This window comes from Scyliorhinus torazame, chromosome 17, assembly GCF_047496885.1.
Source record: "Scyliorhinus torazame isolate Kashiwa2021f chromosome 17, sScyTor2.1, whole genome shotgun sequence".
Taxonomy (NCBI): domain Eukaryota; kingdom Metazoa; phylum Chordata; class Chondrichthyes; order Carcharhiniformes; family Scyliorhinidae; genus Scyliorhinus; species Scyliorhinus torazame.
Window position 1 is genome coordinate 159,731,098 of NC_092723.1, and position 22,293 is coordinate 159,753,390.

Here is a 22,293-nt window from a genome sequence, read left to right on the forward strand (position 1 = left end):
CCCTCGGTACTGCCCCTCGGACAGGACGGCCTCCCTCGGTACTGCCTCTCGGACAGGGCGGCCTCCCTCGGTATTGCCCCTCGGACAGGACGGCCTCCCTCGGTACTGCCTCTCGGACAGGGCGGCCTCCCTCGGTACTGCACTGTTCTGATTTTTGAATCTGTGGATTGGGATTTAAATCCAGAACCTTCTGATTCGGAACGTGAACATCTGGATGTCCCTCGATTCTCATCTTCGCCCCAGGTCCTGCTGCGGGCGCGCACGCGCGCACTTGCGTGCGGGTGCCCGCGGGGGGCACGCTGGGGGGCGCGCACGCTGCCGCCGCGGCCGCCGCCGTGAATCGCTGCCCTCGTCGTTCGAGGCGCTGCCGGGGTCGAATCGGATCTATTCGCGCCGCCGCCCCCGGCCCCACAATGGAGACGGGAAACTGAGGCCGAGAGCACCCAGCGAGTCAGTCGGAGCACGGCCGCGCTCGGAGTGAGGGCTGGGCTCCGAGCCCGGGTCTGGGCTCCGCGGGCCGGGCTCGGCTCGGGCGATGTTCCGCGGCTTGGGCTGGGCGGCCGGGAGCCGTCACGGTCTGGATGCGGAGTGAGGGCGGCCGCTCTCCCATTGCCGCCGGCTGGGACCCGCCATGGATAAACTGACCATTATTTCAGGATGTCTCTTCCTGGCCGCCGACATCTTCGCCATCGCCAGCCTGGCCAATCCTGACTGGATCAACACCGGGGAGTCCGCAGGTGGGTGCCCGCCTGCCACACATAGTGTCCCCCCTCCCATACTGTCTCCTTCCTGAATCCCCCCCCCCTAACCTTTCCCCGCAGTGTCACCCCTTTCCCCGCAGTGTCACCCCTTTCCCCGCAGTGTCACCCCTTTCCCCGCAGTGTCACCCCTTTCCCCGCAGTGTCACCCCTTTCCCCGCAGTGTCACCCCTTTCCCCGCAGTGTCACCCCTTTCCCCGCAGTGTCACCCCTTTCCCCACAGTGTCACCCCTTTCCCCACAGTGTCACCCCTTTCCCCGCAGTGTCACCCCTTTCCCCGCAGTGTCACCCCTTTCCCCGCAGTGTCACCCCTTTCCCCGCAGTGTCACCCCTTTCCCCGCAGTGTCACCCCTTTCCCCTCAGTGTCACCCCTTTCCCCGCAGTGTCACCCCTTTCCCCGCAGTGTCACCTCTTTCCCCGCAGTGTCACCCCTTTCCCCGCAGTGTCACCCCTTTCCCCGCAGTGTCACCCCTTTCCCCGCAGTGTCACCCCTTTCCCCGCAGTGTCACCCCTTTCCCCGCAGTGTCACCCCTTTCCCCGCAGTGTCACCCCTCTCCCCGCAGTGTCACCCCTCTCCCCGCAGTGTCACCCCTCTCCCCGCAGTGTCACCCCTCTCCCCTCAGTGTCGCCCCATCTTCCCGCGCTGCCGCCCCCTCTTCCCGCGCTGCCGCCCCCTCTTCCCGCGCTGCCGCCCCCTCTTCCCGCGCTGCCGCCCCCTCTTCCCGCGCTGCCGCCCCCTCTTCCCGCGCTGCCGCCCCCTCTTCCCGCGCTGCCGCCCCCTCTTCCCGCGCTGCCGCCCCCTCTTCCCGCGCTGCCGCCCCCTCTTCCCGCGCTGCCGCCCCCTCTTCCCGCGCTGCCGCCCCCTCTTCCCGCGCTGCCGCCCCCTCTTCCCGCGCTGCCGCCCCCTCTTCCCGCGCTGCCGCCCCCTCTTCCCGCGCTGCCGCCCCCTCTTCCCGCGCTGCCGCCCCCTCTTCCCGCGCTGCCGCCCCCTCTTCCCGCGCTGCCGCCCCCTCTTCCCGCGCTGCCGCCCCCTCTTCCCGCGCTGCCGCCCCCTCTTCCCGCGCTGCCGCCCCCTCTTCCCGCGCTGCCGCCCCCTCTTCCCGCGCTGCCGCCCCCTCTTCCCGCGCCGCCGCCCCCTCTTCCCGCGCCGCCGCCCCCTCTTCCCGCGCCGCCGCCCCCTCTTCCCGCGCCGCCGCCCCCTCTTCCCGCGCCGCCGCCCCCTCTTCCCGCGCCGCCGCCCCCTCTTCCCGCGCCGCCGCCCCCTCTTCCCGCGCCGCCGCCCCCTCTTCCCGCGCCGCCGCCCCCTCTTCCCGCGCCGCCGCCCCCTCTTCCCGCGCCGCCGCCCCCTCTTCCCGCGCCGCCGCCCCCTCTTCCCGCGCCGCCGCCCCCTCTTCCCGCGCCGCCGCCCCCTCTTCCCGCGCCGCCGCCCCCTCTTCCCGCGCCGCCGCCCCCTCTTCCCGCGCCGCCGCCCCCTCTTCCCGCGCCGCCGCCCCCTCTTCCCGCGCCGCCGCCCCCTCTTCCCGCGCCGCCGCCCCCTCTTCCCGCGCCGCCGCCCCCTCTTCCCGCGCCGCCGCCCCCTCTTCCCGCGCCGCCGCCCCCTCTTCCCGCGCCGCCGCCCCCTCTTCCCGCGCCGCCGCCCCCTCTTCCCGCGCCGCCGCCCCCTCTTCCCGCGCCGCCGCCCCCTCTTCCCGCGCCGCCGCCCCCTCTTCCCGCGCCGCCGCCCCCTCTTCCCGCGCCGCCGCCCCCTCTTCCCGCGCCGCCACCCCCTCTTCTCGCGCCGTCACCCCCTGTTTTCCAGTGTCTCGCCCCGTTTTCAACAGTGTCTCGCCCCCTTCTGCCTCTTTCTGCAGTGTCCCCCTCAAACCTTCCCATTGTATTCCGCTTGAACGCTCCACCAATACCCCACACTGTCTCCCTTCCGCCAAAACATTCCACAGTCTCCCCCATCAAAGCCTCCCTCAAACCTGTGTTCTCCTGTAAATCTTTCTCCCAAAACCTCTGTGTTGTACCTGAAACCTTCTCTGCGAAACCTCCCACAGTTTCTCCCCTCAAAAGCTTTCCTTCAACTCTCCACTGTCTCCCCTCAACCTTCCACAATATCCTTGCCATTAATCTCCTCCATGCCTTGCCACTGACACCCCTAGTTCACCTGCACTCCCTCCTCGCCTGCACTCATCCACAATTGCCCACATTCCCCCCCCCCAATCTTGTGACCTCCCCCGGCCTCTCCCACAACACCTCACCTCAACAACACCTTGTACACCCATGCTTCCCCAACAACAAGACCCAGTGTGCCCCAACTCTTTCGTCCAACAACACCTCTCCTACTGCTCCTTCACCAATTCTTCCCCACTTGCTACAACCTCCTGTACATTGCTGCCTCCTCTCGTTACATCCTTTGCCCAACTCCTTTCTTTTCCCTTCTCCCCAGCCCTGCCTCTGCTTTTGATTTCTTGCCACTCTGTTTACGTGGGTGGGTGAGACAGTGTATGGTCCTCTGAATACATGTGTGAGATAGAGCAGCCTGCTGTTCTTCCCCTTTTAACTTTTAAGTTGATTGAAGATAAATTATTTATCCTCCTCTCTGATGCAAGTTATGACATTTGTTCCATATGACATAGACACTTCAGTATCTATCTGATTAATTTTTGAAGCTCTTAGTGCAAGCAATTCTACCCTCAAGTGTTGTCTTGCAGCTGTTAGCAGGAAATCCTACTGCTTTGCATATATTGGAGAGGAAGGTTTCACTGTCCAGTGTCAGGACAAACCAGAGTCATTTGGTTTGAAATGTTGCAGTATCTGATCTAATTTCAGGTTGGGAGGAAAGTGCCTGATCTAATTTCAGGTTTGGATTTGTGCGATGTCCATTTATGTACAACAGTAATGCTGAATATTTCTGATGAGTGTTTCTTTGTTTATGCTTTTAAAGATCATCTTGTCACACCTACAGATTACAAGCCGAGTGTTGCAAAATATTGCTCCGGTGTGTAAAAGATGCTTCAAAATGATGTCTTGGCAGTCTGTAGTGTAGAGTGCATTAAGGGAAGTAGATGTGAATGGTCCAGTTTAAAAAAAAACAAATTAAAAAAAATCTTTTTGTTTGCAGAACTTTTAAAATGCTGACTTGTACAAGAATTTGAAAGGAAAGCAGGAACATTTTATTAATAATATATACGGTATGGTTATGAGATACAAAAATTGAAATACTGCTAAATTTATTAAAAATATTCTATTTATTGTGAATAGTATACCAGTAGCAAATATTTAAGACATTGTGTGTGTGCGTGAACGGTTACAAATGTTTTCTAATTTGAAATGTTAGTTTTGCTTCTTAGTTCCTGAAGTTTGGGCAGTAAAATTGTTAATAATTCTTTTAAGAAACTGAAGTTAACAAATTAGAACAGATGGTGGCAGCTGATGTGTGACCCATTGCGGCTCTTGGGACAAACACAGTCAAGCTCATTCAGTGAGGCATTTGTGCAGCACCTGGTTTAATTTGATTAAAACTTGGAAAAGATGGGTCAGCACAATAGAAGTAACTCTTGGTACTGGTTTATTCCGCATTTATTTTTTGTGGCAGTGTGTCAGGTTTGCCTCAGTGTTCGCACTTTTGCATCAGAGCCCTGCTCTGTAGACTTGAACACATCATCTAGGCCGGTACTCCCAGGGGAATGCTACTGCACTATCAGAGGTGCAGTCTCCTGGATGCGACATCAAATCAAGGCTCCGTCTTCCCTCTCCAATGGATGTGAATAATCTAAGGTTACAATCTGAAGAAAAGCAGCAGATTTCTGCTGGTGTCCTGGTCAATATTTAGCACAAAACTCAGTTTTGACATTTATCAGGAATTCTATGCGATGAATGGGCGGCAGCTTTTTGGCCACAGAGGTGCAGCTGTGCTTTCTTTGCTGTTCTCTGACTCTCACTGTCTCTTGTTGCAATCTATTTTCTGTAGAAGAGTGGGTGGTGTCGGGGAAATTGATGTTGTAAACTAAAGCCAGTGTGGAATAGCTTTAGAGAACACGCTGCGTAAATTAAAACAAAAACAGGAGATACTGGACTTTCTCAGCAGGTCTGACCGTATCCGTGGAGAGAGAATCATAGAATTTACAGTGCGGAGGGAGGCCATTCGGCCCATCCAGTCTGCACCAGCTCTTGGATAGAGCACCCCACTTAAGTCCACGCCTCCGCCCTATCTCCATAACCCAGTAACCCCACCTAACCTTTTGGACGCTAAGGGCAATTTATCATGGCCAATCCACCTAACCTGCACATCTTTGGACTGTGAGAGGAAACTGGAGCACGTGGAGGAAACTCACGCAGACACGGGGAGAAAGTGCAGACTCCACGCAGAAAGTCACCCGAGGCTGGAATTGAACCTGATAGATACTCTGGAGCTGTGAGGCAGTAGTGCTAACTACTTAGCCAAGTTAAAGTGACGCCAAGGGAGCTAACATTTTGAGTCTGGATGACTTTGTCAAAGCTCAAGCATAAACTTGCCTTGCGTTCCCATGAGTTTTGAAAGTCGGGGTGATGTGATAGGGGTGTTAAAAATGTTAAGCTCATTTGATAGAGATGTTACAAATTACTTCCTCTAGTGATGGGATCCAAAAACAGGAGGGGTGTATTCTTAAACTTAGAGCTAGGCCGTTTAGGGGTGAAATCAGAAAGCACTTTATATCACAAAGGGGGTGGAAATCTGGAACTCAGGAGAGGCTGTGGATGTTGGGGTCAGTTTAAGATTTTCAAGATTTATTAGATAAGATTATATAGGGATAAGGCGCAGATGTGGGTAAATGGAATTGACGTACAGATAAGCCAACATCTGATTGTATAGTGGAACAGGCTTGAGGGATGAACAGCCTTCACCTGTTCTTATGCCCACTTCCATACATGAAGATGATACTCGAGAAGAGAAACCATTTAAGCTTTTATTATTTAAAAAAAACTACAAGAATATTTTGGCTGATGGACCCGTTGCATACTATTTGATTCTTTGAAATAATGTTTCTTGTCACCTGAAATACTTGAGAATGTCCAAACATTTTGCACATGATCGTACTTCATACCTTTCCAAGCTATATTAGAGTTGATGTCACTTTATGGGAGGAGATATTGTTTTAGAATTACTTGCATTTATGCAGAGTGTTTTATGTTGAAGTCTCTCAAGTTACTAAATAGTTTGCTCCTTTTCTGAGTGCGGTTTTGATTATGTAGCCCTTTTTGATTTCTGATGGTGTATGTTATTCTCGACCAATAATTTCAACAAAGGCTACATAGAGTTTGATACATCCAGGTTTTCAACTGCCTAGAAATCACTAGGCTAGAAAGCATTTCAAACTTTTTAAAACTTTTGCCAGGTGCACTGGTATATAGACATTAATTATTGAAATGACATGGGTTTTCATCAATTACAGAAAAATATCCCAGCTAATCTGATCTTTTTGGACTTGGCATCTCTAAATGTACCAAATGTTTTACGATGTCCAGGGGCGGCACAGTGGTTAGCACTGCTGCCTCACAGCTCCAGGGATCCAGGTTCAATTCTGGCCTCGTGTGACTGTGGAGTTTTCTCCCCATATCTGCGTGCGTTTCCTCCGATTGCCCAAGTTTCCTCCCACAGTCCAAAGATGTGCAGATTAAGTGGATTGATCATGATAAATTGCCCCTTGGGTCCAAAATGTTGGGTGGGGTTACTGGGTTACAGGAATGGGATGGAGGCGTGGGCTTAAGTAGGGTGCTCTTTCCAAGGGCTGGTGCAGACTCAGTGGCCAAATGGCCTCCTTCTGCACTGTATGGATTCTATAATTCTGTAACATCAACAACATCACATCAGTAAGATTGTAAAATTATTTTGAAAAAGCACCGGCAGTTCTTGTGCAGTTTTATTGAGCTGACTTCCATAATCTTGTCTGAATGGCTTTGCAGCTGCTTCCTTTTTATGCACTTCTTCAGAAGCCTTGATTTTTATATCTAGCCCACAACAATATCCTGCCAGTGCTTTCACTTTGAACAGTCTTCAATCCATCTGTTTGTTTTGTACCATTTCCAGGAGTTTATGTTGCACAGCATTTTACTGCCCAATTGTATGTGTCTTTTTCTATTTCCTTCAACTTGTTTTTACTTTCTGTTTCTTCATTCCATCGTGTCTTTGTGTGGAACCTGTTTTCAGAGTGTTTGGCACAATATGGTTTTACTCTGTCCCCTCCTTCTGTGTAATTTACTTAATATCATAATATAATCCAGTCCATTGATATGAAGCTAAATGTGCTCTAACCAGTTGTTTCAAGGTTATAGGTGCACATTGTACTTTGCATCAGGACCTTAAAAACATATTTCTTGTTCAGCCTCCAAAGATTGATGCAGCGTTTTTTCTGATATTTACTGATTACAGCACATTATGCAAATATCAAAATGAAAAGTAGGCACACAGGCTTGCTTGTTCTTCTCATATCTCATTGCTTTCACTTGGCTTCAACATCTACCATTGCCCCCAATGTCAGGGTGGAAGGACTTTGCCTGACATCTTTGCGGTGAAGTAGATAGTTAGGGTGTGTTTCGAGAGTGACGTAGAGTGACCTTCCTCACCGGGGAGATGCCTGATCTCTACATGACGGATTATACTGGTAACATTGAAACATAAGAACAGAAATGGGTCATTCTGCTGTCAGAGCGATTACAAGCATAAACCTATGTGGCACAGCTTGGGATTGTTGTCAGTGTGTTTGGTGCACATATTAGATTAATATTTTTAGTGTCAAATCCCAGCGTCAGTGCTGTAGAAATAACCCCATATATAATCTGCTGCTGCCTAATTAGCATCAAACAACCTCACGTGTGTGACATTTTGCCTGTGCTGGTACCTTTGGATGGGCTGTGGCCATCAGCTGCTGAACCCACAGATCGCCTTGTTTGTTGGCCTCTTTCAACAGGAAGTTGTTTTTGTACTTGTGCCGCAGTCAGAATGAAACAATCCGTGTTTGGCAGTGTGTGTGTACTGGCCCCATGGCAGGTCTGTAATTTCTATGTTCACAGTTTTCAGCAAACTTTGTGTTAATTTTAAGAGTAAGAAAGACCATTTTTAGTTGGGACAGCTAACTGTCTATGTAATCAAATCAGGATGTGTGCAGAATAGACATGAAGTCCAATTTCATTTTGTTATGCTCCTACCATGATGTTCCTGAAGGACTTGGTTGATGCTGACCACTTTAAGCTGATATTGCAGAATGAGATGTTAAGGCACTTGGGTGTGTTACTTTAAGTTTTAAAAAAAATCCAATTAAGGGGCAATTTAGATGGCCAATCCACCTCCTCTGCACATCTTTGTGTTGTGGGGGTGAAACCCACACAGACATGGGGAGAATGTGCAAACTCCACACAGACAGGGGGCCGGGCTCTAACCGGGACCTCGGCGCCGTGAGACAGCAGTGCGTTTTACAAGTACATTTAAGGGTAAAAGGAAAACTAGGGAAGGAGTGTGACCCATTAAGAACCACATGGGTAATTTTTGTGTGTAGCTGGAGGACATAAATAGGGTTCTAAATGAATACTTTGTGTCAGTGTTCACTAGTGAAAGGGCCGGTTCGTATAGAAATCATGGTGAAGGGCTGTGATAAAATTAAAGAAATTAACATAGACTGAGAGGAGGTTCTGAGTTGTCTGTCATGCTTAAAAGTAGCCAAATCTCCAGGGCCAGATTAAATGTATTCCAGGCTGTTGAATGAGGCAAAGGATAAAATAGCTGGGGCACTGGCAATAATTTTCAATTTCTCTCTGACCACAGGAGAGGCACTGGAGGACTGGAGGATAGCTAATGTAGTACCATTATTCAAGAAGGGAGGAAAGGATAAACCGTAAACTACAGGCCGGTCAGTCTAACTTCAGTGGTGGGGATACGATTGGAAGCAATTCTTTTTTAAAATTTGTTTATGGGACGTGGGCATCACAGGCGGTGCCAGCATTTGTGCCCATCCCTAATTGACCTTGAGGGGAGAGTTAATAGTCAACCACATTGCTGTGAGTCTGGAGTCACATGTAGGCCACACCAGGTAAGCACGTTAGATTTTCTTCCCTAAAGGACATTAGTGAATCAGATGGATTTTTACGACAAATTCCAATGGTTTCATGGTAATCATTAGACTTTTACTCCAGATATTTTTTATTGCGTTTAAATCCCATCACCTGCCATGGTGGGATTCAAACCCAGGTCCCCAGATCATTATCCTAGGTCTTTGGATTACTAGTTCAGCAGTTCTGAGAGACCAAATTAATCTGTATTTTGGAGAGGAAGGGATTAATCAAGAACAGTCAGCATGGTTTTGTTAAGGGGAAGTGTAGATGAGGGAAATGCATTTGACATAGTCTATTTGGATTTCAGGAAGCCTTTTGATAAAGTCCCACATGGGAGACTGATAACGAAGGTAAGAGCCCACGAGATCCAAGGAAATTTGGCAAATTAATTCCAGAATTGGCTGAGTGGCAGGAAGCAGAGGGTGATGGTCAAGGGGTGTTTTTCTGACTGGAAGCCCGTGTCCAGTGGGATCCCACAGGGGTTAGTGTTGGGGCACTTGCTGTTTGTGGTTTCTATAAATGATTTGGACATGAATGTAGGAGGGTCGATCAGTAAATCGCAGATTGGTGGGGTGGTAAATAGTGAGGAGGGGAGCCTTAGATTACAAGAGCATATAGATGGGCTGGTTAGATGGGCTGATCAGTGGCAAATGGAATTCAATCCGGATAAGTGTGAGGTGATGCACTTGGGTAGGACAAACAAGGCAAGAGAATACATGATAAACGGCAGTATCCTAGGAAGCAACGTGAAACAGAGGGACCTTGGTGCATGTACACTGGTTCCTTAAGGAAGCAGAGTAGGTGGATACAGTGGTTAAGAAGATATATAGTATACTTGCCTTTATTAGCTGAGGCATGGAGTTTAAGAGCAGAGAGGTTATGTTGGAACTGTATAAAACATTGGTTAGGCCACAGCTATACTATTGTGTGCAGTTCTGGAATCCACATTATAGGAGGGATGTGATAGCACTGGAAAGGGTGTAAAGAGGATATTTATCAGGATGTTTCCTGGGCTGGAGTGTTTTAATTATGAAGAGAGACTGGATAGACTGGTGTTGTTTTCCTTGGAGCAAAGGAAACTGAGGGGGGACGTGATAGAGATGTATAAAATCATGAGGGGCATAGATAGAGTAGATAAAAGAAACATTTCCCCTTGGTGGAGGGATCAGTTACCGTGGGGCATAGCGTTAAGGTGAGGGGATGTGAAGAAAAACTTTTTCACCCAGAGGGTGGGTACCTGGAACCCGCTGCCTGAAAGGGTGGTGGAGGCAGAGACCCTCATAACATTTAAGAAGTACTTAGATGTGCACTATGATGCCAAAGCATACAAGGCTATGGGCTAAGTGCTGGAAAATGGGATTAGAATAGTTACGTGGTTGTTTTTGACCGGTGCAGATGAAATAGGCTGAAAGGCCTATTCTGTGCTGTAGACTTTATGACTCTATGACAAGAGCCTGCTCTGAGGTCCTGCTCACTGACCTGGCGGCCTGGTATAATGCAAGGCTAAATTTCTCCCTACAGTAACCTCTCTTCCTCGTATATGATCTCAAACAAAACAGCATCAAACTCTTTTGACGTGCTTGATATGAAAGGCCAAAGTACCAGAGCTTTTTTTTATTCTTTCATGGAATGTGGGTGACGCTGGCAAGGCCAGCATGGGTTGCCCATCGTAAATGCCTTTGGACTTGGTGGCTCATTCTAATGATTGGAAGGAACAAAATTAAGTAGCAGAAATCTTGCTGCATGTGTTCATAGAAGCGGCCCCTCCTCAGATTTCACAATGCAGCAGCTTCACTGGGAATATTTCAATCCAGTTGGAAATCATAGCATTTACAGTGCAGAAGGAGGCCATTTGGCCCATCGAGTCTACACCAGCTCTTGGAAAGAGCACCCTATCCCCATAACCCAGTAACCCCACCCAACACTAAGGTCAATTTTGGATACTAAGGGCAATTTATCATGACCAATCGCCTAACCTGCACATCTTTAGACTGTGGGAGGAAACCGGAGCACCCGGAGGAAACCCACACGCACACAGGGAGGATGTGCAGACTCCGCACAGACAGTGACCCAAGCCGGAATCGAACCTGGGACCCTGGAGCTGTGAAGCAATTGTGCTATCCACAATGCTACCGTGCTGCCCATACATGGGGAATACTAATTTTATTTATTCGGTTGCTAAAATGCAGTCAGACAATTTCTCATTCATTTGTAGAGTTGCACAAAAAGGTTACAGATTCTGACTTTGAAATGTCTAGAGCAATAATTCAATACCGGACTATTCTGTCATTGTACCGAAATAGGGTATGAAGAATTACTGGACTTAATTGCAATGGCCTTTTCTTTTTAAGAATTATTTCATTTACTGATTTCAGGATTTGAATTACAGAGCAGGATAAAAATTCATCTTTGTGTTTTCTCATTGGTTTAACATTGCTAATTACCAATTGCATTACTGTTTGGATGGCCTGTTGGCGCTCAGATTAATAGAGCATCCATTTTCTCCTGTATTGTAGTACACCTAAACACAAGTTTTTCCCCCTCCCATATCTACTGGCTCCAACACTTCTTCAGTGCTTGCAGGATGTTTCATCTAGCTGAAATCCTTTGTATTTTCCTTACAGACTGTTGAGCCCCCATTAGGCTCTTCCTGTTGTCCTTTTCTGCTATTTTCTAATATTTCAATGGTTAGCATTTAGGGATGGCTTCTGGCAACTGTTGCCTCAACATGAAAGAGGTAGTAGCATCATGTAGCCAAAGGAACAACTGTTGTGCTGTTATTGCATTTAATAGTATTTGTATAAAATTATGCACTAATTTGTGTACCAAAATGTGGAAGTGGTGCTGTGGTTTGTTGGGTGGAGCTGCCTTCTGGTAATGGTGCTATAAAACAAAGTGGTGTCCATGTTCCTGGTGGTAAGGAACAACACTTCACATGAGATTGCTTACCTCCAGGACCAATATTCCCTCCAGTCTGGAAGCAGATGTAAACTGGTCCCTTTACACTCTTGGAAAACATATATATTGTGTCTGTACATATATTCTGCCCTTGTTGCCAACCTCTGAGTGCACCCCGGGTAAAAGTGGAGTGAATTTGGAACACAGGTACCCGCATAATGCACAACCACCCCAGTGCAAGCAGTTCTGCAGTTTAAATGAGCTATTTGTGCGGGCTTTATCCAAACACTGTAACATTAGTGTAGGTGGCATTATAAGGATAGTTTGCAAGCTGCTGCTGCTCTGTGAATCATGTTCCCTTGCATATCTAATAGTTCTAACACTTATTCTATTCCTAATTGCATGCTTTTCTTCAAATCACTCTAGAGAGTTAGGGCATTTCTAGCAACCACCGTCCGTGTGAGACACCAACAGGACAGTGTAGCACAACGTTCAGTACACCAGACCCCTGCTAATCTGGAGCATAAAGGTGCTTAGACTCTCCATGATACCCACAGAACATTTTGTTTCCCACAAAAGCCAATTCTCATTTCTTCTCGTTGCACTGGAGCTGTTAATTTTGTTTTGATGGGGCTGCTGAAACATTATGTTTTGCTATCTGAAATTGAAGCTTTTTTTGGGACACCAGTTTGTGGTGGATATTTCTGTTCAGCTTTTTAAAAATAAATTTAGAGTACCCAATTAATTTTTTCCAATTAAGAGGCAATTTAGCGTGGCCAATCCACCTAGCCTGTACATCTTTGGGTTGTGGGGAGAATGTGAAAACTCCACACGGGCAGTGACCCAGTGCCGGGATTGAACCTGGGACCTCGGCGCCATGAGGCAGCAGGGCTAACCCACTGCGTCACCGTGCTGCCCCTTTGTTCAGCTTATTAAGTACAGGGTTTGCTGTGTATTTGTAGTGAAGCAATTTTCTTAATGTTAAATTTTACGATAATTCGCATTGAAACTGCTCAGTTCTATGTGGTCACTTATTTAATTAGGATTTCACTGGTCTTAGTTCCTGACCCAGTTTATTTCACCAAAAAGTAAAGAAGGCATTATTCGCCAGAGCTTGGCGACATTTTTAAAACAAGTATGCAAGAACATTAGAAGCCAAACACAAAAAGGGTCTCCAGTATAAAAAGGAAGCAAGATAAGGAAATCGATTACAGTTAAAACTAGGGCAGCACGGTAGCACATTGGTTAGCACAATTGCTTCACAGCTCCTGGGTCCCAGGTTCGATTCCCAGCTTGGGTCACTATCTGTGCGGAGTCTGCACATTTTCCCGTGTGTGCGTGGGTTTCCTCTGGGTGCTCCGATTTCCTTCCACAGTCCAAAGATGTGCAGGTTAGGTGGATTGGCCATGCTAAATTGCCCTTAGTGTCCAAAATTGCCCTTTGTGTTGTGTGGCGTTGCTGGATTATGGGGATAGGGTGGAGGTGTGGGCTTGGGTAGGGTGCTCTTTCCAAGAGCCAGTGCGGACTCGATGAGCCGAATGGCCTCCTTCTGCAATGTAAATTCTATGAAAAACGTTAATGGAAGACCATTTTCCCGCAGAGCTATTTCCTGAGGAGAGAAGGAGGGAGACACAGGTTGGTACTAGTGTCAAACTCTCACTCTAGCAGGAAAATTGCAGTGACATATTTTGTCGTCTTTGTATTTGTGAATTAATTGAGCAAGCTTGATCAGAAAAGTAATGTGCAGCGGGTGAGTCAGAATCTGTAACGGAAAATTATTTTTGGTTTGATCATAGAATCCCAATAGTGCAGAAGGAGGCCATTTGGCCCATTGAATCTGCACTGATCCCTTGAAATACCATTCTACCCATGTCAACTCCTCCGTCCTCCCCGCCCTATCCCCTGTAACCTAACCTGCACATCCCTGGACACTAAGGGGCAATTTAGCATGGACAATCCACCTAACACGCTCATCTTTGGACTGTGGGAGGAAACTGGAGCAACTGGAGGAAATCCACTCAGACATGGGGAGAATTGAACTCCAGTCCCTGGCACTGTGAGGTAGCAGTGCTAACCTCTGTGCCACTGTACTGCCCAAAGTTTTAAGGTTTTTACCTTCGATTTGGGGCTAAGTCTTCACATTAATGAATCAGTACAGGTATGGGGCTGGTAGTGAAGCACTGTACAGTTGGAAATATATATAAATAGTATCTGCAGTAAAATGGAAGAGCAGAAATAAGTTTTTGAACTTGTTGGCCTTTTTCAAAAGTCATCAAAGAACCTTTCATTAAATGCTTAGATTGTAGGAGTTCTTTTTCAGATCATTTATGACAAACTACTCCTATAATTTGGAGCATATCCTGTGTGGGTCAGACGTGACCCACATGCAGTACAATATGCAGCAGATTCCTTTCGACAGATGTTTATCTGATAAGCCTCGTGTGTTGCCATACTAGACTAGAAGGAAGCACAGTTCTCGCCAGTGGAAAAGTGCAAAGGCTAATGTGTTGTTTATGCTTCAACAGTATTTATTGCAGTTTTTAAATTAAAATATTTTGTAAATTGGACACAATAAAACCTCATCAGGTATATATTTTTTCAGTTAGACTGGCTTTATAATATGTGAATAAACAACGACATAGTGAATGGTTAAGAAGATCGTTACAATGAAATCTTTACGAATTGTGTCTTAAAAAATTAAATGGTGCAAATTATAATGAAGCAAAAATAACCTAATAATGTAATTCACTTGGGTCATGTTTGATGGCTAAAGTACATTGATTTCTTCAAGCGTTGTGAAAATTGAATGCTCAATCATATTGTACCAAGAAAAGAAAGGCTTTTGCATAAGTGCTTTTCATGACCTCGAAGCACTTGACAGCCAATGAGCCGCATGGTGGCACAGCGGTTAGCACTGCTGCCTCACAGCGCCAGGGACCCGGGTTCAGTTCTAGCCTTGGGTGAATGACTGTGTGGAGTTTTCACATTCTCCCTGTGTCTGCGCATTTTCCCTATGTCTGCATGCATTTCCTCTGGGTGCTCTGATTTCCTCCCACAGTCCAAAAATGTGCAGATTAGATGGATTGGTCATGATCAATGCGCGGGATTACGGGATAGTGCGGGGTTTGGGCCTGGTAAGGTGCAGACTCGGTGGGCCAAATGGCTAGATAATTCTTTTGAGATGTTGATTGAGAGAAAAATATTTGCCAGGACAGTAGGGATAATCTCCATGCTCATCTTCAAAATATTTCTGCAGTACTTCAGTGTCAGCTTTGATTATTGTACTAAAGCCCGGGTGTTGGACTTGAACCCATATTCATATGATTGAAGAAAAGTGGGTTGGGCTGGGAGGTGCAGATAGGGATGACTTTCCCATCAGTAGTCATATAGATTACAAACAAATATGTTCTGCAAACCTCTTAATTAACTGACTGTGACTGTGATTCAGGTGACGTTTGAGGGAGTGACTGCAATTAAAGCAGAAATCTTCATTTGACAATTCATGATCATTAAAGATTAGTTTAATTTGCCATTTTACTGCAAAGGCAAGATACATGTTAATACATTGGAGTGTGGGTCGCAGGGAGATTGGGAAATTACAGTTTTAAGTGCTCAACATTCCTACCATAACAAAAATAAGATATAAACACAAGTATTTCACTTACAAAATCTGTCTGAAAAGAAAAATAGGTCTTGAGGGGAACCTGGTAACTGCTCACTGGCCTAATTCCTGTGGTGTTTACAAATGGTGTATTTCTGTTTTCCTTAATTATTGGAAGTGTTTGGTTTCAATTCACTTAGTTGGTCTTTGGAGATTCATTTGCGTTCTTACTGAACTCCAGTGTACAGACCGGGAAACTTCTCTTCTGACTACATCGTGGGTTGTTGGATTTTTAAAATGATCTCATCCTTTAGATGTTCTCGAAGGCTCTTTAATCATAATCATAATCTTTATTAGTGTCACAAGTAGGCTTACATTAACACTACAATGAAGTTACTGTGAAAAGCCCCTAGGCGCCACACTTCGGTGCCTGTTCAGGTACACGGGGAGAATTCAGAATGGCCAATTCACCTAACAGCACGTCTTTCGGGACTTGTGGGAGGACATTGGAGCACTCGGAGGAAACCCACCTAGACACGGGAAGAACGTGCAGACTCCGCACAGACAGGTAAACGCTTCCAAACCAGCAAGAGCTTTCTCTTTGTCTTCCTTCTATATTTTCATGACTATTATACAGCACTCATTGAAAATATTTAAGGTCTAGATAGATAGATTATTGAACTCTCGGGTAATCAATGTGCACGAGAGTGGAGTTGAAGCAGAAGATCAGCCATGTTTGTATTGAAAAGTGGAGTAGTCTTGAGTGGTCATATGGTCCATTCCACTTATTTTGTATGTTAACTGTTTATCTCATTATCTGTGAGTTTATGAGATATATTGAGTTTTGTGAATGTGTAGTGGATTGCTGATTGAGAGGGGGTAAATGCCTCTGAATAAAAATGTAATGGTGTGCGCAAAGTAAAATATCAAAAATAGTTTATTATTCCACATACAATCATTAAATTATGCAGAAATTTCCTTAACCTTGCAGTCTGGTTGAAATTGTATAAAGTGATGGTGGAATAGTGTCTCAGAAATGTATATTGTTTTTTTTTGTAATACTTGTCGTCCTGCGATACTTCACAGTTTCAGCCATGGCTTAGTTCAACATTTTTCAAACTTTTTTTTCACACCATGTTTGCTTACCTTTAATGCGAAAGGGGAGCCTGCTTGGTCCTCACGGTTTCACCCCAATCAGGTCGCAGGAGGAGAGGGCAATACACATATCATGTGCAGACTTCAAGTTCCTTTATGTTGTCTTTATCTTTGTGAGAACAGAAAATCCAACCTCGCACATGTAGGTCATCGTGAAGTGCAATAGCAACAGAATGCTCGTTCTACTCGGCATTGGAAACTCCTGGGAGATGCTACTCCAGAATGCTGACGGCCTCATGGGCTTTTAGTGTGTTTTTTATGTGGTATCACAGGTCAGGTACAGCAGCATAGTCTTTTCATTTGGAGTCAGCTGTAAGTTAATAGCTGACTCCGGGGTCTCAACCTCAAAAGGAATTTTTCACCCACCACTTCTCTTTTAAAATCTGAAAATTCTCCTCGTATTTGCCAGTGCTTCCCTGCATATAACACATATAGGCTTAGCATCCTTATTTGCATTGGCACAATTGACAAAACAAAAACTCAAAAAATCATCTTTATACTGCTTTGTTCCGGAGTTAAGTTTCTTTTTTGTCGGTTGTTCACCAGAGGCCCTGGAGCTCTGTGGAGAGCTAACACTAGCACTGGTTTGCCTTGACCTGAACTCTGCTGAGCTGCGCTCTCCAGCAGATTCAGTTGTGAGATCCTGACCAGAGGTCTGCCTGTTTGTATCTCCGGCCGTCTCTTGCGTGTAAGAAACCAATTCATCTTCACAGTCCTCTTGCCTTGCTTGCCAGCAGCTAGAAAATGGAAGTAGATCTCAAACAAAGAACAAAGAAAAGTACAGCACAGGAACAGGCCCTTCGGCCCTCCAAGCCCGTGCCGACCATGCTGCCCGACTAAACTACAATCTTCTACATTTCCTGGGTCCGTATCCCTCTATTCCCATCCTATTCATGTATTTGTCAAGATGCCCCTTAAATGTCACTATCGTCCCTGCTTCCACCACCACCTCCAGTAGCGAGTTCCAGGCACCCACTACCCTCTGTGTAAAAAACTTGCCTCGTACATCTACTCTAAACCTTGCCCGTCGCACCTTAAACCTATGTCCCCTAGTAATTGACCCCTCTAGCCTGGGGAAAAGCCTCTGACTATCCACTCTGTCTATGCCCCTCATAATTTTGTAGACCTCTATCCGGGCGCCCCTCAACCTCTGTCGTTCCAGTGAGAACAAACCGAGCTTATTCAACCGCTCCTCATAGCTAATGCCCTCCATACCAGGCAGCATTCTGGTAAATCTCTTCTGCACCCTCTCTAAAGCCTCCACATCCTTCTGGTAGTGTGGCGACCAGAATTGAACACTATACTCCAAGTGTGGCCTAACTAAGGTTCTATACAGCTGCAACATGACTTGCCAATTCTTATACTCAATGCCCCGGCCAATTAAGGCAAGCATGCCGTATGCCTTCTTGACTACTTTCTCCACCGGTGTTGCCCCTTTCAGTGACCTGTGGACCTGTACACCTAGATCTCTCTGACTTTCAATACTCTTGAGGGTTCTACCATTCACTGTATATTCCATACCTGCATTAGACCTTCCAAAATAACATTTGTACGGATTAAACTCCATCTGCCATCTCTCCGCCCAAGTCTCCAAACAATCTAAATCCTGCTGTATCTTCTGACAGTCCTCATCACTACCCGCAATTCCATCAACCTTTGTGTCATCTGCAAACTTACTAATCAGACCAGTTACATTTTCCTCCAAATCATTTATATATACTACGAACAGCAAAGATCCCAGCACTGATCCCTGCAGAACACCACTAGCCACAGCCCTCCAATTAGAAAAGCATCCTTCCATTGCTACTCTCTGCCTTCTATGACCTAGCCAGTTCTGTATCCACCTTGCCAGCTCACCCCTAATCCCGTGTGACTTCACCTTTTGTACTAGTCTACCATGAGGGACCTTGTCAAAGGCCTTACTGAAGTCCATATAGACAACATCCACTGCCCTACCTGCATCAGTCATCTTTGTGACCTCCTCGAAAAACTCTATCAAGTTAGTGAGACACGACCTCCCCTTCACAAAACCATGCTGCCTCTCATTAATACGTCCATTTGTTTCCAAATGGGAGTAGATCCTGTCTCGAAGAATTCTCTCCAGTAATTTCCCTACCACTGATGTAAGGCTCACCGGCCTGTAGTTCCCTGGATTATCCTTGCTACCCTTCTTAAACAGAGGAACAACATTGACTATTCTCCAGTCCTCCGGGACATCACCTGAAGACAGTGAGGATCCAAAGATTTCTGTCAAGGCCTCAGCAATTTCCTCTCTAGCCTCCTTCAGTATTCTGTGGTAGATCCCAGATCTCCTCTGTGATTTGGTGACACTAGCACTTCCAGGGCGTGTGACGTCAGGTGTATGTGCAGGGCGCGTGACCTCACTGCTGCAGCTTCTGTCTGGAAGACTGCACACAGCCTAATTTCTTCTAATTTAAAAGACGGTAGTGGATCCACTCTCAATAAAAATGTCAGTAAGGAGCTGTTTGGCACTTTTTCTGCGATTGGGAACACTGCGGGAACATTGCGACCGATCGCTTCGCAACCCTCCTGACACCCGCCTGCAGGCCGCGATCTGCACTTTGGAAAAACCCTGGCTTCGTTGATAGCATTCTTGTCTCTGAGTCACAAATTTCTTCGTTCGAGGCCCACTACACGGCTTGAATTCAAAAATCTTGGAGCAGTACTGAAGGAGTGCTCCGCTCTCAGAGCTGCTGGCTTTCAGATAAGATGTTAAACCAAGGCGCCATCTCCCTGCTTGGGTGGATGCAAAAGATCCCATGTCACTATTTTGAAGACGAGCAGGAGATTTATTACCAGTGTCCTGGTCAATATTTATCCCTCAGCTAACATCAGAAAAAAGATTATCTTGTTGTTATCACACTGCTATTTGTGGGGTTTTGCGTGGGCAAATCAGCTGCCATGCTTAATAAGGCAACTTCAAAAAAGTTCAGGCTGTAACCAAATCTATTAATCTAACCTCTTTTGGATTGGATTTGTTTATTGTTACATGTACCGAGGTACAGTGAAAAGTATTTTTCTGCGTACAGCTCAAACAGATCATTTAGTACATGAAAAGAAAATACGTAGTAGGGCAACACAAGATACACCATGTAAATACATAGACACCGGCATCAGGTCAGCGCATAAGTGGGTCGTTTAGGAGTCTGGTAACAGTGTGAAGAAGCTGTTTTTGAATCTGTTTGTGCGTGTTCTCAGACTTTTGTACTTCCTGCCCTATGGAAGAAGTTGGAAGACTGAGTAAGCTGGCTGGGAGGGGTCTTTGATTATGCTGCCCACTTTCCCAAGGCAGTCGGAGGTGTAGATAGAATCAATGAATGGGAGGTGTTCACGACTCTCTGAAGCTTCTTGCATCTTGGGCCAAGCAGTTGCCATGGTTGTGATGCAGCCAGATAGGGTGCTTTCTACGGTGCACTTGTAAAAGTTGGTAAGAGTAAATGTGGACATGCCGAATTTCCTTAGTTTCCTGAGGAAGTCTTGGCGCTGTTGTGCTTTCTTGGTCGTAGCGTCAATGTGGGTGGACCAGGACAGATTTTTGGTGATGTGCACACCTAGAAATTTGAAGCTGTCAACCATCTCCACCTCGGCCCCCTTGATACAGACAGGGGTGCGTACAGTACTTTGCTTCCTGGAGTCAATGATCAGCTCTCTAGTTTTGCTGGCATTGAGGGAGAGATTACATGTCATTACACTACTCCACTAAGTTCTCTAACTCCCTCCTGTATTCTGACTCGTTGTTGTTCGAGAACCGATCCACGACTGTTGTGTCGTCAGCAAACTTGTAGATGGAGTTGGAGCCAAATTTTGCCATGCAGTCGTGTGTGTTTAGGGGGTAAAGTAGGGGGCTAAGTACGCAGGCTCGCGGGGCCCCGGTATTGAGGACTATCGTGGAGGAAGTGTTGTTTATTCTTACTGATTGTGGTCTATGGGTCAGAAACTCAAGGATCCAGTTGCAGTGTGATGAGCCAAGACCTAAGTTTTGGAGCTTTGATATGAGTTTGGCTGGGATTGTGGTGTTGAATATTCTATGCCATGACTGATAAATGCAAGTGTTTCATATGCCTTCTTAATTACCCTATTCACCTGGTTTGCTGCCTTCAAGGGTGTGTGAGCAGGTATATCTTCCTGTAACCCATGAGCCTTTTCTTCACTGTTAACCACCCTATCAATCTTGGTGTCATCTGCAAATTTAATTATCATTCCCCCCCCCCCCACGTTCTCATCTATATAATTTTCTAATATATTATATAATAATTAGTGTCACAAGTAGACTTAACATTAACACTGCAATGAATTTACTGTGAAAATCCCATAGTCGCCATCTCCAGCGCCTACTCGGGTACACTGAGGGAGAATTCAGAATGTCCACTTCACCTAACAAGCACGTCTTTTGGGACTTGTGGGAGGAAACCAGAGCATCCGGAGGAAACCCATGCAGACACTGGGAGAATGTGCCGACTCTGCGCAGACAGTGACCCAAGCCGGGATTCGAACCTGGGACCCTGACGCTGTGAAGCAACAGTGCTAACCACTGTGCTATCTTGCCACCCATTGAGTGAGAGGGGATAATGTGGTGGGGAGGCCCATTAGTAATAAAATTTATTCAAATTTATTACAGTGAGGTTGTCGCCTGGGCGGGAACCTCATTACATCACCGGCAAGGGGGTGGGCAAAATTGGGAAACGTGATTTCTCCGGAGAGAGCCATGTTTCCTGGATTTTGCGTCTGCGTCGTCGTTCTCTCTGATGGTGAAAGGGTGCTGAAAATCGCCTCCTTAATATCTGCATGTGTACTGCAGATGTAAAGATTGCTTTCTTAACTTTTTTCTTCTCAGCTATTTTCTGATTTCAGTACCGCCAGAAAAGCAAGCAGATTTAGGTAGTAAACGGCAGGATTCAGAACGGCAGATTGTTGTGGGAGATGGATGAGGAACGTTGGCAGGAAGTTGAAATCCCCCAGTATTTGTACTAACAGGTACACTGCTTTTAATCCATTTGGAATAGATTCATCCTATCAAAAAGATGGATCTTTTCCACATGGTTTAAATATGCATTGCTGGGTAACCCTCTGTGTTAAATGTTTTATTAATAAATGTAAATCCCTATTGAGGGTTGCTGTACCTCATTAGCTATAGACAGACAATAGTATGAGCGCAGCAAAGTGAGAGGTACAAACAAGCAAATTCCTCCTTGTGTCATGACAGTACTAATTCACCCACAAGGGTGGTCTCATTAAAACCAGAGTTATAGTTGAAATGTTTTGTAAGGATGAAATGTCGACTCCTTCCAACAATGAGTTTTTCAGTAATCTGAATGGTACTGCAGGCGCCACACAGATAGACAGGCGCTATGCTATTGGGCTTTGTTTTCACAATAATGCTCAGTAAAGTACAGTAGGCATGGACATCCTTATAGTGAATATGAATGTAAATAATGCATCAGCTTCTATTAGCCAATTCAATTCATGTGGCAGCAACTGTTCCCGATTCTCTTGGTTGCAGCTAGAGTTTGGACTTTTTTTTTCTATTTGTGATCTCTCTGATAAGTGCCTATGCTAAGCAGAGTGAGCCGTGAGCAGTGAATAAAGTCATGTAATTGATTTGGTGGTTGTAGAAGATGTATGTAATGGGTTACTATGAACTGTCTTTTTGTTCTCTAATGCCTTTATATCATGAGCCCATTAGTTGTGATTGATTTTATATGGCCAGGAGCAAACTATTATACATCCAACTCTCTTGATTGTTCAACATTGGAATTGAATTCTGGAACAGAAAGGAACTGAAATATAGAA

At 46.5% G+C, this 22,293-nt stretch overlaps 1 protein-coding gene across 2 annotated transcripts in view; it reads left to right on the top strand.

Moving 5' to 3' along the window:
• Positions 1-246: 246 nt before the first annotated feature.
• Positions 247-22,293, top strand: part of LOC140394318 (uncharacterized protein C16orf52 homolog B) — a 145,477-nt gene continuing 123,430 nt past the window's right edge. The window contains exon 1 of one of the 2 annotated variants that reach the window (XR_011935849.1): positions 247-737. Coding sequence is in view for 1 of the 2 variants with exons in the window: in XM_072481473.1 (XP_072337574.1) it covers positions 632-737 (106 nt within the window). In the remaining variant the exon portion in view is untranslated. The remainder of the gene's footprint in view (positions 738-22,293) is intronic. The other variant, XM_072481473.1, reaches the window with a different exon arrangement.